Genomic DNA, 16,898 nt, shown 5'->3' with positions numbered 1-16,898 from the left:
AACTGTCTTTCTGTGTGTGACCACTTAGACTAAAGGCAGTGGCTATTGTTCCCATTGCTCCAGTTCCCCTATCTATCTATCTATCTATCTATCTATCTATCTATTATTTATTTATTTATTTATTTATTTATTTATTTATTTATTTATTTATTTATTATTGGGACTTATATGCCGCCCTATCTCCCGAAGGACTCAGGGCGGCTAACAACAATAACATACAAACATACATATATCGACAGTATATTTGGAGAAATCATACCTAACAACTCATCTCAGTTCTCTTTTGCCTAGAATTCATAAAATGAGGACCCAGATTGGTGGGAGCAATATACTGATTCTGTAGAGAAGCTTAGAGAGAGCTATAAAGCACTATGAAATGATATATAACTCTAAGTGGTATTGCTATAAGCTGCAAGGTTGAAGGAGCCATTTTCCCTTTTAAAATATTAGTCATTCTCAGTTATTTTTGTTCTCAGTTTAATATAATTAAACTGCTTCCTAATCTTTACATTGCAATAATAAGTGTTTTTATAAATAAGTATTTATATTTTATATGAAAATATTGACCATGTTTTTTTAATAACAGGAAGAGAAGAAAAGAAAAAGAGAGAAGGAACATTGTGATACTGAGGGTGAAATGGATGACTTTGATCCAGGAAAAAAAGTGGAAGTTGATCCACCCTCTGATCGTCCAGTTCGGGCCTGTAGAACTCAACCCAGTGAGTAATTTAAATTTGGTATATCCGTAATGTCAGTCATGATGTGCATTTACAACAGTCATGATAAACCTATAATATGCATGTCAAAAGTGACATGCCATGATACTTTGGATGACACCAACATTCTCCAACATTCAATGACTATTCTGAAAAGCGCACGTCCCATTCTCACCTGATTTATAGAGACTGTGTTACAATGGAGTGTGTACTCACGGGGCTTCTGGACCCTCCAGAAGTTGTATGCAAGGGCTATATTCTTAAATAGCATCCAGAGACCCTGAAATCATGTGAGAGGGGAACATGTTTTCATGCATCTTTGGGGATTTCAGAGGCTACAGAAGGATATTCTCCAAAGCAACTTCAAGAGTGAAGGCCTTGTGCAATCAGTTGCAGCCTTGGGTAGGCTAGAGCCTCTCAACAAAAAAGAAAAAGAACACCACCAAAAGCAAGCAGTGTGTGGTCACTGAGGGCATTAGGGCTGAAGTAGGGGCCCATATCTTTACTTCAGGTCCAGACTTAGCACTACTGTTAGGCTTGTCCCAACTTAGATGTTTAGGAAAGAAAGACCCTCGACTCCATTCTTTGAACTGAAAGGTTATTTTACTAAAGTCAAGTGGTTACAGCAAAAGTAAACCTGGATCTGAGTATTCCTGTGCAAAGGTAGCAATTTTCCCCTTCCTCTGGCCCTTTCCTATTGACCAGTCCATCAGCATCCCAATAGTATTCCTTTTTTATTATTTGGAAATGGTTTTGAAGGTTAGTACCTTCAAGTTTCACATACTGTTCTCAGGCTTCATCCTTGATCGGCGGGTTTAGCCCAGATCAATACATCTGGTTCCTATCACCCTGGTATTTTGTGCCATGCCCTAAGATTCCCTATCCTTGCACATTCCTGTGCCCAGTTCTTACTTCCACAGAGCTGTGGTGGTGCACTGGTTAGAATGTAATACTGCAGGCTACTTCTGCTGACTGGTGGCCGCCAGCAGTTCAGCAGTTCAATTCTCACCAGCTCAAGGTTGACTCAGCCTTCCATCCTTCCAAGGTTGGTAAAATGAGGACCTAGATTGTTGGGGGCAATATGCTGACTCAGTAAATCGCTTAGAGAGGGATATAAAACACTGAAGCGGTTAAATGCTATTGCTATTTCTATTTCCCAGTTGCCTTCTTCCCTCCCTTGCATTTTATGCCAGGATGCCAGTGACGCAAGGTATGCTGAAGGTAGCAGGTGTGACATTCTGCCTCCCTTGAAAAAGTTGTTAGTCCTTTAAGGAGACAAAAAGGAGAGAAAGGTAGATTTTAATGAGACTTATCTGGATATTTGTGGTGGAATTTACGAAGACATTTTGGCACTCGCATATGTTGGGCATCTACCCATTCTGTCTCTGAGGAAGGGAAATCCACTCAATTAGATATTAGATTATCCCTCAGTGTCTACAAGAGTCCAAAATATCTTTAACTTCAAAATGCTGTTCTCCCTCAATTAAAATGGGAGTTGATGGTGGTTTCATTGCACGGTGTAGGGAAGAAATGATTGCTGGTTTCAGTAGGCTACAGTGAAAGACTGGGTGGATAGGCCTGAGGGTTTTTGGTAGGTCCAATTGAATTGTTACTGAATTGATGATTCTGTTGACAGGGAAAGTGCCAATGTATTTAAGACTGATGGCTGCCTAGACTACAGATATTTGTTAGAGAAATAGACTTTATTGCCTATGTTAAAATCTTTTGGTTTGGAGCATTTTTGTTGGCATGCTTTTTATAGGTTTTTTGCACTTTTTCTAGCACTTTATGGACTACTGGCCAAATACGTTGAAGCTGTATAATCCATTCTGCTTGTGATGTAGTTTGTGGCTTGGCCTGGAACATGGCTACAAAGTACTGGCCCTTGGAACTTTAAAGGTAGTGGAGCCTGCTACTATGTATTGCATTATTGTAGGCCACCTCTGCAAATGGGAGGAGCTCAGGCCAGTTGTCCTGTTAGTAGCTAACGTGACATCTTAGGTATTGTTTCATGATGCCATTTGTACATTCACATACATATATCCCATTCATCTGGGGATGATGGGAAGAGTTAAGCCAAGCAGTGCCAAGCAATTTTAGGAACTGTTTCCGAAATTGCAAAGTGAATTGAACTCCGCAATCTTAAATGATAAGCTCCAGAGCTCCATGGAATATATATATACATGTTGCACAAAACATTTGGCTAGAGAGCGTGCCGAGGGAATCTTAGGGCATGGCACAAAATGTATTTGTTTGGAGAAAAGGTCTGTTATCACCCAAATTGCCCAAATTTTCTGGTAGTTCTACTATAAAATCCATATTTATTTCCAGGCACTTGGGGTTTTGCCATTGCTTGGAGGAAACCTGGCATTTTCCCCAGACATCTCTTTGCCACCAAGGAGATGGGGCAGCTAGCCACATATTCTTCAATGTTCTTTTTCAGGGATGGCCATCAGAATTGGCGTTTTACAAGGTATAAAGTTTTCACAAAACTAAAATGTCCCACAGTTTTTGAATCTAGGCTTTTTTTTTTGAAAGACCACAGTTTGTTGGCTTTCCAGGATGTATAGTTTGGTACCCATCCAAGCTAAGCCATCTCTCAAGGTGCAGTCAGTTTTGTGAGTTTTGAACCACTCATCTTTTTCTAATGCTGCTTTTAGCATAGCGAGTAGTTCTTCTGACATTTGCCATGTGGTTTCCCCCCCCAGCCCTGGGGATGGCTGTAGGTGCTAGTTGCTGGGAGGAGATAACCGGTCTAATGACCAGTAGTACTTTAGAGCTGTTAAATTGGGGTGGTCTTGAAAGGCATCGGCTAAAAAGTTCTTCTTGCCTGGGAAATATCATAGGATAAAGTTGAAGCTATTGAAATACTGAGCCCGACATATCTGCTTTGGGGATAGCCTCCTAGGATTTTTTAAGGCTTCTACGTTTTTATGGTCTAACCACACCTCAAAAGAGGTTTTACTTCCTTCTAACACTCATGTGATGTGATAGCCCAAATAGTCAATTTTACATTTGTGGAATTCATGTTTGGAGAATTTGGCATAGAGTAGCACAAAGTTTCTTCAGCACTGCTCTGACTAGTTTTACATGCTCTACCATAATTTCAATATAAATCAAAATGTTATCTAGGTAAACTAAGACCCCCTCTTAAATAGATGTTCATGCAAGACTTCATTAATCAGCTGCGTGAAGATGGGGACATCTTGCAGTCCAAAGGGGAGTGTGTGAAGTTGTGAACATCCCAGAGGGCAATTGAATATGGTCTTCCATTCATCCTCCTCTTTAATCTGCTGTAAGGACCTGTCTCAGCTAAACCTCCGAAAAAAGCAGAACTCTTGAAATGTGCATCATTTCAATAAGAACTTTTATTGGAGTTGCTGACTACAGGGAAGTAAGGCAGGATCTGAGGGTTTCCCGCGCAGAACAATACATTCAAAGTAGGAATCCAAAACCTCACCCTAACTGTCCATCTGGTCGGTTCAAACAGCCAATTCAAAGGTTTCAAATTGTTGCGGGAACGAACCGAAAAGGCTTAAGGTTGTCAGATCTCATTGTGCTGTCCTCCCTCTGCCTGGAGATAAGGCAGATGGCTGAGGCACATTCCTTTCTCACCCTAAGGAAGAGACAGGACATTTCAAAGAGAAAGAACAAAGCAAAGGAAATAAACTGCAGAAAGCCCCATGCCTCCTCCCCCCATTAGAATGGCAGAATACCGAAAAGATAAAAGGGAAATAAGGAATAGGGGTTCTGACACCTGTGCTCTGTAGTAGACTTCCCACAGGTCTAATTTTATATAAAAAAATTCCTTTTGCCAAGTGGATAAGCATGTCCTTCATTAATGGCAGGGGGTAGACATTCTCAATGCAAATTGCATTTAATCTGTGGTAATCCAAGCATAAATGAAGGGCTGCCCTTCTTTTCTTGGAACGCTATTGGGGGAGCCACCCATATTTTAGCTGGCTAGATAAACCCCATGTAAGTTTTTGCCTATAAAAATCAGGAGCTCCTTTGAGCTCTCTTGGGGTCATGGAGTACAAAGTAGGTTTAGGTAATTTGGCACCTGGTATCATTTCTATGGAGCAGTCATTGGGACGATGAGGGGGAAGCACATCGGAGTCCTTTTCACTGAAAACCTGTGCTCTCTTGCTCCCCCCCACACATGTACATCAAGAGTTCTACAGGTGTTTATTCAAACCCTCCAAACATCTTTGGAAAGCACCACATCCACAGGTCCGGATTCCAAGCTCAGTATGGCTAGAGTCACTGGGTAACTGTATCCAATAGACACACGAAAAGTCTAGGAAGGTGTTCTGTTCCAGCCTGCAACCGGCCCTGCAGAAATGTCAGGGACAACCCCTTTGTTATATTCAATAGGCTGGAATTAAGCCAACCAAATTTATTTGCAAAAACTAAACGAAACAGTTCAAAACAGAGTAAAACAAATACAGACCGAGACTATATCAGAAGCTCTTCAAATGGTTGCCTTCAGCAACCAGCACCTCCCACACATTCCCCTTTTAAACAACAGTCTCAGGGCGTGGCTTCTCTTTCCCTCCTCCCGAGGTGCCGATTGCTTTTCTTTGTTCACTTCTGCTTGTCTGCTTCCTGCTTCGAGCGTCCTTGAACAAAGCCAGCTGTGGATCGTCTTCGTCTAATCTTTCAGGCTCACACAGCTGGGTCTGAGGAGGAACAAGACGGGAGGGGCCTGGCTGAGAGCTCTGTGATGCATTTGCAACCAAAGGCTCTCCAAACCCCTCCTCCTCCTCCTCCTCAGAATTGTCCAATTCAGTTGCCGAAACCACAGGCTGACGCTGAATCACAACAGTTTCCAATGTTTCCAATGGGTCAGGATACATCGCGCGAGCATACAAGGCACAGAATTGGGCACATTGCTCCAGCAGTGCTCAAGTCCTCAAGGCAGGATTAAGTAGGCAACACTTAATAGCCCTTAATGAGAGGTGAGGTTGCCTTCTCACAAGTATCTCCTCTCTGCTTTATGCGTCCTTGGATCAGGAGGAAGTGTAGACTCTACCTCCTTCTCATTGCTAACAAATGGCAGTTGTTCCTGGTCCTAGCCTGGAGTCTACTGGTCAATTTGTGCGACTGTGCCTCGCCTTGCCTCACTCAACCTTAGCCTGTTGCTGGTCCTATTGACCCAGCTGAAGCTGCGGTGTCAGGCTAGCTGTCAGAATCCATTGATATCACATTTCATAAATGTATAGGTAGAACAATGTGCTTATTCTGGGGATTCTGCCATCTCTCCAAAGGGGGGGGGAGAGGATAGACTTTAGGCATCTTCAAACAACAGGGAACATTTGAACAAAAAAAGGAAGCAATAACCATAAAGCCAAGGAGAGTTCCCTTTCCCATGGAAGGGCCTGACATCTGACCAAATGGATGAGGGGAGGGGCTGAAATGGGAATGCTTTATATAGGATTGAAATGTAACTTTGTTAGATTCCGTCTTGTATTGCCGCAATCGATTCCATCCTAGTAAACATTTTCCTTTTGGACTAAACTTGCATCCAAGAGTTCTTATTTCCTAAGATGTGGATTGGGGTGGGTCCTGACAGTAGACGGAATCTGCTTTAAGAGTCAACCTGGAAGGGAAAACAAATACAATGTCTAGCGACGAAGCAAGAGAGGAGGGAAGCCCCATGGAGGGGGAGTCTTCCCCCCAAATGGAATCCCATAGACAATGGGAAGCTGAAGCAGCATATTCCCCCGGGGAAGAAGCGGTGGAGCAGTATGACCGAAAACCCCGATGGTCGATGGGCGTTGGAAAGAAAAGTGAGTGGGAAAAGGCTTCGGGAGAAGCGACCCTGAGGCAGAGTAACCACCAGCCGGAATGGAGGCAAGAGATGGAGAGTTCCCTGCATGCCAGTGAGGAGAAGCAGATCCTGGAAAAGGCCATTGATCTGATGAAAGCAACCCTGAGCTCACTGAGGGAGGAGAGAGCTGAAAATCGCAACCAAGGCAGCGCCTGGGGACGTAACTGGAAAGGTAACGGAGGGGATCCAACACCTGAAACCCCGGGGCCATCCAATGGAACAGGAATTGCTGCCTCAGCAGTACCCACCCACCACAGAACCACAGACGGGGACTAGGATGAGGAGCAATACTGGCCCCGGCGCAGACAACGCTCCAGCCAAGGACTCCCGCCCCTGGAAGTCAAATTCAAGGGGGAGCCATCACGACTGGGATTTTTCCTAACCCAAGTCCTCAGCTACATGGAAGAGTACGGATGGGACATCCCCAGTGACAAAGCACGCATCCGAATTGTGCAATCTGCCCTGGACGGGACGGCTGCAGACTGGGTGGTGAACTTGCATGACTCCAACGCCCCAGAACTCAACGACTTCAACCGATTCATGTCATCTTTGAGGCGGCAGTTCGAGTATCCTTTGGCTGACCGTAAGGCCCGGGAGAGAATCAAAACGGTGAGGCAGGGCAGGCGAGCAGTGGCTGATTATACCCAAGAATTCCGAGCCATTGCCAGCAAGCTGAACTCGCCAGAAAACATTCTCCTCAGCCATTTCAAAGACGGTCTAAACTACGACCTGTATGACGCTTGCCTGCCTCGAGGAGACCCATCCCATCTCGACGACTGGTACATCCTGGCGGAGGAAGTGGAAATAGACCTACTGAAGAGACACCGCAGAGGAAAACCATGGGGCCGCCTGCCACCCGAGCAAACATGCGAGGGGGAAAACCCACCAGCCACAGCCAAAAAATCAACAGGTTGCTTCAACTGCGGGAGAGAGGGCCACCGTGCTGCAGAATGTCGTTCAAAAGCCCCCCCACGAAAACCAGAGGCATCATCCTCCAAGAAGCCGGGGAAGCCCCAAGGCAACACAAAATAATCTTCCATGAAGGGGACAGAGGCTGTAGAGTACACAATTCCTGCCAGGAACTGGGATTGGACTCCGGCCTGCACCGCAGGGACGGTGGACAACTCGGAAGACAGCTCAGAGGGAGAACCATTGGTAAGTGGACCCCTTCCACCCATACTTAAGACAGTGACTATATTAGCTTCCCCTATGCCTGAAGCAGCCAAAATAAAAGCTCTGATAGACTCTGGGTGCATCCGCTGCCTTATCAGCCCAATGCTGGTGGAGAGATTGAGCATCCCAGTGAGGAAGCTAAAACAACCAATCTCTTTTAGTCAATTAGATGGGACAATAGCAGGGGGAGGACCAGCCACCCTAGCCACTTTACCAATCCACCTATCACTGGGGCCCCATGAGGAGGACATAACGTTTATAGTGGCCCCACGCATGGAATGCCCAATGATTCTAGGACTGGAATGGCTGAAGAAATGGAACCCCGGGATAAACTGGAGGACAGCAGAACTCAATTTCCCAAAGGGGGGGGCAGAAGAACTCAGACTCCAAAAGCACCCCCCCAACCCAGAGGGAGGAGACAGCAGCAGTGGGGAAAGAGAAGGGGTTACCAGAGATACCGAAAGAATACAGGGACCTGGCTGAGGTTTTCAGCGAGGAAAGATCAGATGAGCTTCCCCCCCACCGCCCCTCAGACTGCACCATAGAATTCAAACCTGGGGCAAAACTCCCAAAACCCAGGATGTATGCCATGAGCCCAAGGGAAATGGCAGAAATGGAAAGATTCATAAAGAAAAACTTAGAAAGAGGATTTATTGAGCCTGCCAAACCCAAAGTGGCTGCCCCGGTTCTGTTCAGGGAGAAGAAGGATGGGTCTTTTCGCTTGGTTATGGACTATAGAAATTTGAACACAATTAGTGAATGTAATCTGTACCCCCTTCCCCTAATGAAGGATATGCTATCCCACCTATCGAAAGGAAAGATTTTTACCAAACTAGACCTGAGGGAAGCATACTACCGTATTAGGATTAAGGAAGGAGACGAATGGAAGACTGCATTCAACTGCCCAATGGGGTGCTATCAATTCAAAGTATTGCCATTCGGACTGCAAGGGGCCCCCGCAGTCTTTATGCAATTAATTAATGACGTGCTGAGAGAGCACCTATATAAGGGGGTCCTGGTTTACCTCGATGACATCTTTATTTTCACAGAAACCAAAGAGGAACATATCAAACTAGTCAGAGCAGTCCTGAAGAAGTTGCGAGCTGCCCATTTATATGCTAAATTATTGAAGTGTGAATTCCATCAGGAAAAAATTGACTACCTGGGGTATTGCATATCTCCAGAGGGCATCGAAATGGACCCTGAGAAGGTCAGGGCAGTACTAGAGTGGGCACCCCCCCCCCGCACACGGAAGCAATTACAAAGTTTCCTGGGGTTTGCAAATTTCTACCGCCAATTCATCCCCGCATTTGGCCAAATAGCCATGCCCCTCACAAATTTGTTGAAAACGAAGGGGGGGGGCACCCGTGAAACCCAGCCAGCCTCTGAAATGGTCAATGGAATGTCAAGCAGCATTTGAGAGGCTAAAGAGACTTTTTTCTGCTGAACCTGTCCTAAAACACCCAGATCCCGACAAACCTTTTGTAATACAGGCAGATGCGAGTGATGTAGTGGTAGGAGCCGTACTATTACAAGAAAATGATGGGGGGACGTTGCAACCATGCACATACACATCCAGAAAACTCACAGAAACAGAACAACGCTGGCCAATATGGGAAAAAGAGGCATTCTCGTTGAGGTGGGCATTACTAACATGGCGCCAATTTTTAGAAGGAAATAAAATACCTTTCCAGGTCTGGACAGACCACAAAAATTTGGAAAATCCTCAGACAGACAGAGCTTCTGAAAGACTTAATAATATACTTGAACAATATCTGAGATGCTTTATTAATTTTCAGCAGTCCGACTGGGCGGACCTACTGCCTTTTGCAGAAGTAGCATATAATAATGCAGTCCACTCAAGCACAGGTTACACTCCTTTTCAAGTAGCTACAGGCCAGAGTTTTAACCCAATACCAGAACTAACCCCAAAAGAACCGGTTATCCCTGATCTGAAGGAATGGATTGCTCAATTACAAAATACATGGCCAATCGTTAGGAAAGCACTGGAAGATGCCCGAAAAGCATACAAGACACAGGCAGACAAAAAAAGAACCGATCCCACACTATTTAGGGTAGGAGAGATGGTATATTTATCCACAAAATACCTGAAATCACTCCAACCGTGTAAAAAACTAGGACCAAAATATATTTGACACTTTCCAATTAAAAGAATCATAAACCCAGTAACAGTTGAATTAGAACTAACCAAAAATCTTAGACGAATACACCCAGCCTTCCACTGCAGTCTATTAAAGAGAGAACAATCACCACTACGAGCAAAAATCCCACCACCACCACCCCCCATCATGGTGGAAGGAGAACAACATTTTGAAGTGAAAGAAATCTTAGATTCCAGAAAACACCATGGAACGATACAATATTTAGTGGCATGGAAACACCTCCCCTCCTCAGAAAATGAGTGGGTTAACAAACTCCATGTTAAAGCACCTAAGTTGCTTAAGAGGTTTCATTCAGAATATCCGAACAAACCAGGCTAACATTTATATGTTTTCTTTCCCCACATATGGACTCATCTTTTTTCTGAAAGGAGAGCCGAATGTCAGAATCCATTTATATCACATTTCATAAATGTATAGGTAGAACAATGTGCTTATTCTGGGGATTCTGCCATCTCTCCGAAGGGGGGAGGGGAGAGGATAGACTTTAGGCATCTTCAAACAACATTTGAACAAAAAAGGAAGCAATAACCATAAAACCAAGGAGAGTTCCCTTTCCCATGGAAGGGCCTGACATCTGACCAAATGGATGAGGGGAGGGGCTGAAATGGGAATGCTTTATATAGGATTGAAATGTAACTTTGTTAGATTCCGTCTTGTATTGCCACAATCTATTCCATCCTAGTAAACATTTTCCTTTTGGACTAAACTTGCATCCAAGAGTTCTTATTTCCTAAGATGTGGATTGGGGTGGGTCCTGACACTAGCATTTTCTCCCGATCCTGACCAACACTCAGCTCCCTGCTTTCACCTGCTGACTCAAATTCACACTCCTCCTCTGAACTTACATCCAGAGAGTAGTCTAGAGGCAGATCCATGATAAAATCTGTACTCTTGGAGAATACAGGGTTCTGCCTTAGGTTGTTCTTGCACCACAGCAACAGCCTCACCTTTTACTTTTCCACCCAGCACTTCAGATGAATGTTGTGGGGGCTCCCCATGCCACTGAGTCATCCAGTTGGCAAAATGCCACTGGTATCTTCAGTTCTCTGAGTTGCACCCCCAGTTTTACTACTGCTAAGCTTGTAAGCCGCCCTGAGTCTTTGGAGAAGGGCGGGATATAAATGGAATTAAAATAAATAAAATAAATAAAAATAATCCAGGACTGACCAGACATCTGATGCACCCCAAACCCAATAGGGTAATCAGATTTTCCCAACATCCCAAGGAACACAGTTCCAGTTCTTTACCAGTGGGGTGTCATTGCTGTCACTTCCCACAAGACTCCTGGGTTGTGAGGTTGGAGTTCCCTTGCCTTTGCTGAGCAATGGGGTGAATTCAACTATCTTTGCTGGGCAATGGGGTGAATTTAACAGTCTTTCTCAGGGTTTTGCAGGAGGCTTTTCCGCCTTGATGGGACTGGGGATTGGCTTTTGTGTCAGGCAGATCAGCAGTTGACAGCTCAGTGTTTCTCCTTCCCATATTTGAAGTATCCAGTGGAGCAGCACTGTGGGTTTTGTCTCGTCCTCCTTACTTTGGAGTCTCCCTTCTCTCCACAGGGAAGGAACTTTGTCAACCACAGTTTGGGTGGTTATGGGATCTGGCTAAGTCGATTTCAACCTTGTCAGCCAGGAAGTACTACCTAATGAGGGTGCGTAGTGCACCTCTGAAGATACAAATGTTGTAATGTCATTGTTCAGACTGTCATGGAAGGACTGTCAGCATGTCCTGTGGCCAGTTGGTCAATCTACATGCCAGGCTGCATGTAATCAGCCATGGGTCGTCTTCTTTGGGTTATGGTTTTAATCCTTGTCCCGGCTTTTCCATCGAGGAAGGGGTCCTCAAACCTCTTGCAGAAGGCCCCCATAAATTGCGTAGCTCTGGGACATCATCATTGTGGAGGGTCACCATCCACTTTCCCGCTCTCCTTCCAGTTTCAGAGTCATGTTCTGTACCTTGGCCCCTTTGGATGGTAGATTGGCCCGATACTCCTGCATTTTGGTCCACACTTGGGTCAGGAAGAATGCCAGTTGTTTTGTATTATTGTTGAATTTTACACCCAAGGCTGAGGGTCTACACCTCCTTTTCCATAGTGAGATGGGCCACAGTGGCAGTGGTGGTTGAGCTAGCAGTGCTGGTGTTGGTTGTCATGTTGATGTTGGCTGTGGTGCTGATGTTGGCAGAAGCAGAGTAGGTGCTGCCCCAGCAGCAGGTACAACAGTGCCATCATCCACTTGATCAGGCACCAGCTGGGTGGGCAGCAGTGCCAACCCACCCAGGTTTTCACGGACTCAGTAGTTCCCGGAGGCACCTCTTAGGAAATTAATGGCCTGTTTGAAGAGGATATTGTTACGGTCCGGTTCATATCTCACTGCCCTGCACTCATCTTCAACATGTGTGGATCTTCAGTGACTTCCTTGACTTCCCTGGGTGAAAGTTATTGCCAAGGGCTTTTCCTCACAGTCGTCCTTTCTATCGACCACAGGGGACTTTGGCTGATTGTCGGAGGATTGTGCTTCCTCTTTTCAGTCAGGGTAGTCTCTGCTGGTCTGGGGTCTTGAAGCAGGGTCTTCTCATGCCTCCATCTCCTGTTTGTTTTCATGCTGATGGAAGAAAAGTCTTCATCGTGATTCAGTCCAAGCTGAGGATAAACAACATGGCGACTGCTTTAGGAAGAAGGTTACAGTTTATTGAAGAGGAAAGCCAGACAGAAAGATGGTTCTAGCAGAAAAAGGACTGAGCATATGTAGGGAGTGGGTTTTTATACCCTCTGGAGCCTTTTGTTTGGAGTTATTTCCTGTTTCAGACTTTGTATTTCTTGTTTCACGTATTCTGACCTGTTCTTGATGGTGGTGGGTTAATCCTATTATGTCCCACGGTCATATCCTACTTTTCTGGGGCTGGGGTATGTAAATTTTAGGTGTCTTTGTCTTCCTAAGCTTCTAGCTCCAACCTTCCTGATGGTTTACATCTGCATTTCTATAGAACTGGTTTCTGCTTGGGGAAAGGAGACCTGGGACTATTAAGAAATCTGGTCATGCTTTCCTGGTTCTTCAATATCTTTTGAGGAAATATATTTTTCTGCCCTTTTAATATTTCCTTCTCTGGGTAGCTGACTTCCCACAATGTATACATATCTCATGCATGGTCCCCACAGTAGAGGTGGATCTCTGAGTAGACCACTACTGCAAATCCAGCTTAATGTGAACCTTGTCCTGACAGACATTTAGGAAAGAAAGACCCTCAACTCCATGTCATGAAATTGCAGTCTGGGGTCTTGGCAAGCCATTTGTGATGGATTGCCAAACTTCACAATCATATGATGGTAAACATCATACTGCTTCCTCCTCCTATTTTTCCCATAGCAACAACCTTGAGGTGGGAGGGAGGGAGGGGAGAGAGAGAGAGAGAGAGAGAGAGAGAGAGAGAGAGACCCTTTCTTTCCTAAGGCAGGACTAGAACTCAGAGTCTCTTTTGATTTCTAGGTTAGCCCCTTCACCATTGCACCAGATCTTTAGTTAAATCTTCTGTAAAATTAAATGAAACTGAGGCATGATAATGGGATGCTATGATTGACCTGAGTTTGAAGATGGATTTTAAGTCAGTTTTCTCAGTACTGTTGTAACTTCAAATGATTACTGAATAAATGGTTGTAAGACAAAGACTACCCAACATATTCTTTTTGATACTACTAAGATTCTGTTAATGTAATTTTACAATAAAGTTAGACTAGTACTTCTAGGTGTATTTCTTGTCTGGACTAGCTTACAGGGCTGATTACCTAGCAACACTAAATGAACATCTCTTTCCCCTCACTTTTACAATCCAAGAAGCTAGAGAGGGATACTTCTGAGGCTTGCCTTGCCCCATTTTCTTCTGCGGACTCAGATGCAGTTTTTCCTATCATTTTTTATTTTATTTATTTATTTATCAAACTTTTATGCCGCTCATCTTACCAAAGGTTACCTAGTCTAGTCCATGGCTCTTCTTCTGTCTCCCAAGGTCATTCCTACATATCATTAGCATTCTTTTTTTTATTGAAAAGTTTTACAATACATTTTTTAAAAAGACAAAACCCCTCCCAACCCCCTCCCCTCTCCCCAAACCTCCCCAACTCCTCCCTCCCCTCCCCCCTCCCCGACTTCCCAGAGCTAAATACAGGGTATAAAAATACAAACAATCATAGTCTACCTTATACAAACAACAATAAAATATTAAGTTCTATCGCACTTTAACTCTTATTAAAATAACTACAAGTAATTTATATATCACATCAATACTTATTCAAATGCTAGGTGAAACTTTTTAGTCCCATATTTATTCTGGATATAATCAATCCATCTTCTCCACTCCACAATGTATCTCTGTTGCGACTGGTCTTTCAAGTACGCTGAGATCTTTGCCATTTCCGCCAGATTGGAGACTTTTAAAGTCCATTCTTCTATATTTGGCAGTTTTTCCTTCTTCCATTATTGCGCTACTAAAAGTCTCGCTGCCGTAATTAAGTTCAACATCAACTTAGTGTCCACGACAGTATTATCTGTAATAGTAAAGGTAAAGGTAAAGGTTCCCCCGCACATGCGTGCTAGTCGTTTCCGACTCTAGGGGCCGGTGCTCATCTCCGTTTCAAAGCCGAAGAGCCAGCGCTTGTCCGAGGACGTCTCCGTGGTCATGTGGCCGGCATGACTAGACGCCAAAGGCGCACGGAACGCTGTTACCTTCCCACCGCAGTGGTCCCTATTTTTCTACTTGCATTTTTACGTGCTTTCGAACTGCTAGGTGGGCAGAAGCTGGGACGAGTAACAGGCGCTCACTCTGCTACGCGGCACTCGGGATTTGATCCACCAAACTGCCGACCTTCTGATCGACAAGCTCAGTGTCCTTACCCACTGAGCCACCGCGTCCAATTGTGGACAAAACTTTATCCTTTTCTTGAATATTTTTTGCATATTCCACCAAATTTTAATCCAAAAAGCTTTAACCTTTTTACAGGTCCACCATATATGAAAATGCATTGCATCTTCACAACCACACCTCCAACATTTGGGCTGACAGTTCGGATACATACTTGCTAATTTTTTAGGATCTAAATGCCACCTATAAAACATTTTATAAAAGTTCTCTCTTAAATTTTGGGCCTGTGTAAATTTTACATTTCTCACCCAAATCTTTTCCCAAGTATCCATTGTAATAACTTCTTGAAAATTCTGAGCCCACTTTATCATACAGTCTTTAACAAGTTCTGTCTCTGAGTCAATTTCTATCAATGCAAGATATATCCTTTTAATATGTGCTTGATCTTGATCTCTAATTTGCTTTACCAAATTTTCATCAATCATTGAAAAACCAATTTTCTGGTCTTCCTTCCACCTGGCCTGTAATTGCCCATACTGAAACCAAGTTTGTACAATCTTTTCTTCTTTTAAAATATTATATGGCTTTAATTGCCATACATTCCTTTCCAAACTTAAAATTTCCTTTTATGTAGTCAAATCAGGTTTAAACCCAACATTTATATTTTCTATTGCGTGTTTCGGTATTGCCCATATAGGTATCTTATAATTTGTGTCTATACTTTTTCCAAACTCGCAACAGAGCATACCTTAAAATATGTATCTTGAACACATTATCCACCTTCTTATCATACAATAAGTATGCATGCCATCCAAATAACAAATCATGGCCCTCAAGATTTAATAATCTCGCTTGTGTTAAATTAAACCAATCACTTATCGCTGACAAAGCAGCAGCTTCATAATATAATTTAAAATTAGGCATTTTAAGACCGCCTCTTTCACGCGTATCTTGCATAATCTTAAATTTAACTCGTGGCCTTTTCCCTGCCCAAACAAATTTATTAATACCTTTTTGCCATTCCTCCAAATTTCAATCCTTTTTAAGTATAGGTATCATTTGAAATAAAAATAAAAATTTTGGCAAAACATTCATTTTCACAGCTGCAATTCTACCCAATAAAGATAATTGTAATTTTTTCCAACTATCTAATTCTTTTTGTACTTTTCACCATAACTTTTCATAATTATTTTTATATAACTTTACATTTGAGGGTGATAAATATATCCCCAAATATTTAACCCTTTTAACTATTTCAAATCCCATTAGCTCTTCTAAGACAGCCTTTTGTGATACTGTCATATTCTTAGACAACATTTTAGTTTTTTGTATATTAACCTTAAATCCAGAGACTTTCCCATATTGCGTTATTATCTCCATCAATTCTACAACTGAATAATCAGGCTGAGTCACTGTAACAACCAGATCGTCTGCAAACGCCCTCAATCTATAATCCTGGTCTCTAATTTGAATTCCCTTAATTTTATCTGAATCCTGTATTTTAATCAATAATATTTCCAATGTTAAAACAAATAATAAGGGTGACAACGGGCACCCCTGCCTTGTACCCTTTTCAATGTTACATACTTCAGTCAAACTATTATTAACTATTATGCGGGCTGTTTGCTTTTGATATATTGCCCTGATTGGTTGTAAAAATTTATCCCCAAATTTCATTTTATCTAATACTTTCAACAAAAATTGCCAATCCAATTGATCAAAGGCTTTTTCAGCATCAAAGAAGATGAACGCTGCAGGGATCTGATTGTTTCTTTCCAAAAATTCCAACAAATCTACTATATGCCTCACGTTGTTCTTCATTTGTCTACCACTTATAAACCCAGTTTGATCACCATGAATTACTTGTTGCATTACCCTCATTAATCTGTTAGCTAAAACTTTAGCAAATATCTTGTAGTCCATGTTGAAAAGTGATATTGGCCTATAATTTTTTGCTTGGGTGACATCCTGGTCTTCCTTCGGAATCAAAGAAATAAAAGCAGTTTTCCAAGACGGAGGTACCCCTCCTCCCATTTGAATTGTCTGAAACAATTCCCTTAAAGGCTTCACCATCTCTAACTAAGTTTTTATAATACACAGCAGTCAGTCCATCCGTACCTGGCGCTTTGCCCACTTTCAATT

The 16,898-nt window shown here is 43.2% G+C and overlaps 1 protein-coding gene across 8 annotated transcripts in view; it reads left to right on the top strand.

Annotated features, from left to right (window-relative positions):
• The window catches only part of BRD9 (bromodomain containing 9), a 122,408-nt gene that overhangs the window by 16,362 nt on the left and 89,148 nt on the right, over positions 1 to 16,898 (top strand). For all 8 annotated transcript variants that reach the window (XM_083377113.1, XM_083377118.1, XM_083377112.1 and 5 more), the window contains one exon: positions 587 to 719. In XM_083377113.1, the coding sequence (XP_083233239.1) occupies positions 587 to 719 (133 nt within the window). The remainder of the gene's footprint in view (positions 1 to 586; positions 720 to 16,898) is intronic.

This window comes from Vipera ursinii (assembly GCF_947247035.1).
Source record: "Vipera ursinii genome assembly, chromosome: Z".
In the NCBI taxonomy this organism is placed as follows: Eukaryota; Metazoa; Chordata; class Lepidosauria; order Squamata; family Viperidae; genus Vipera; species Vipera ursinii.
Note: the sequence above shows the minus strand (reverse complement) of the source record. Positions and strands in the feature narration are given on the sequence as shown.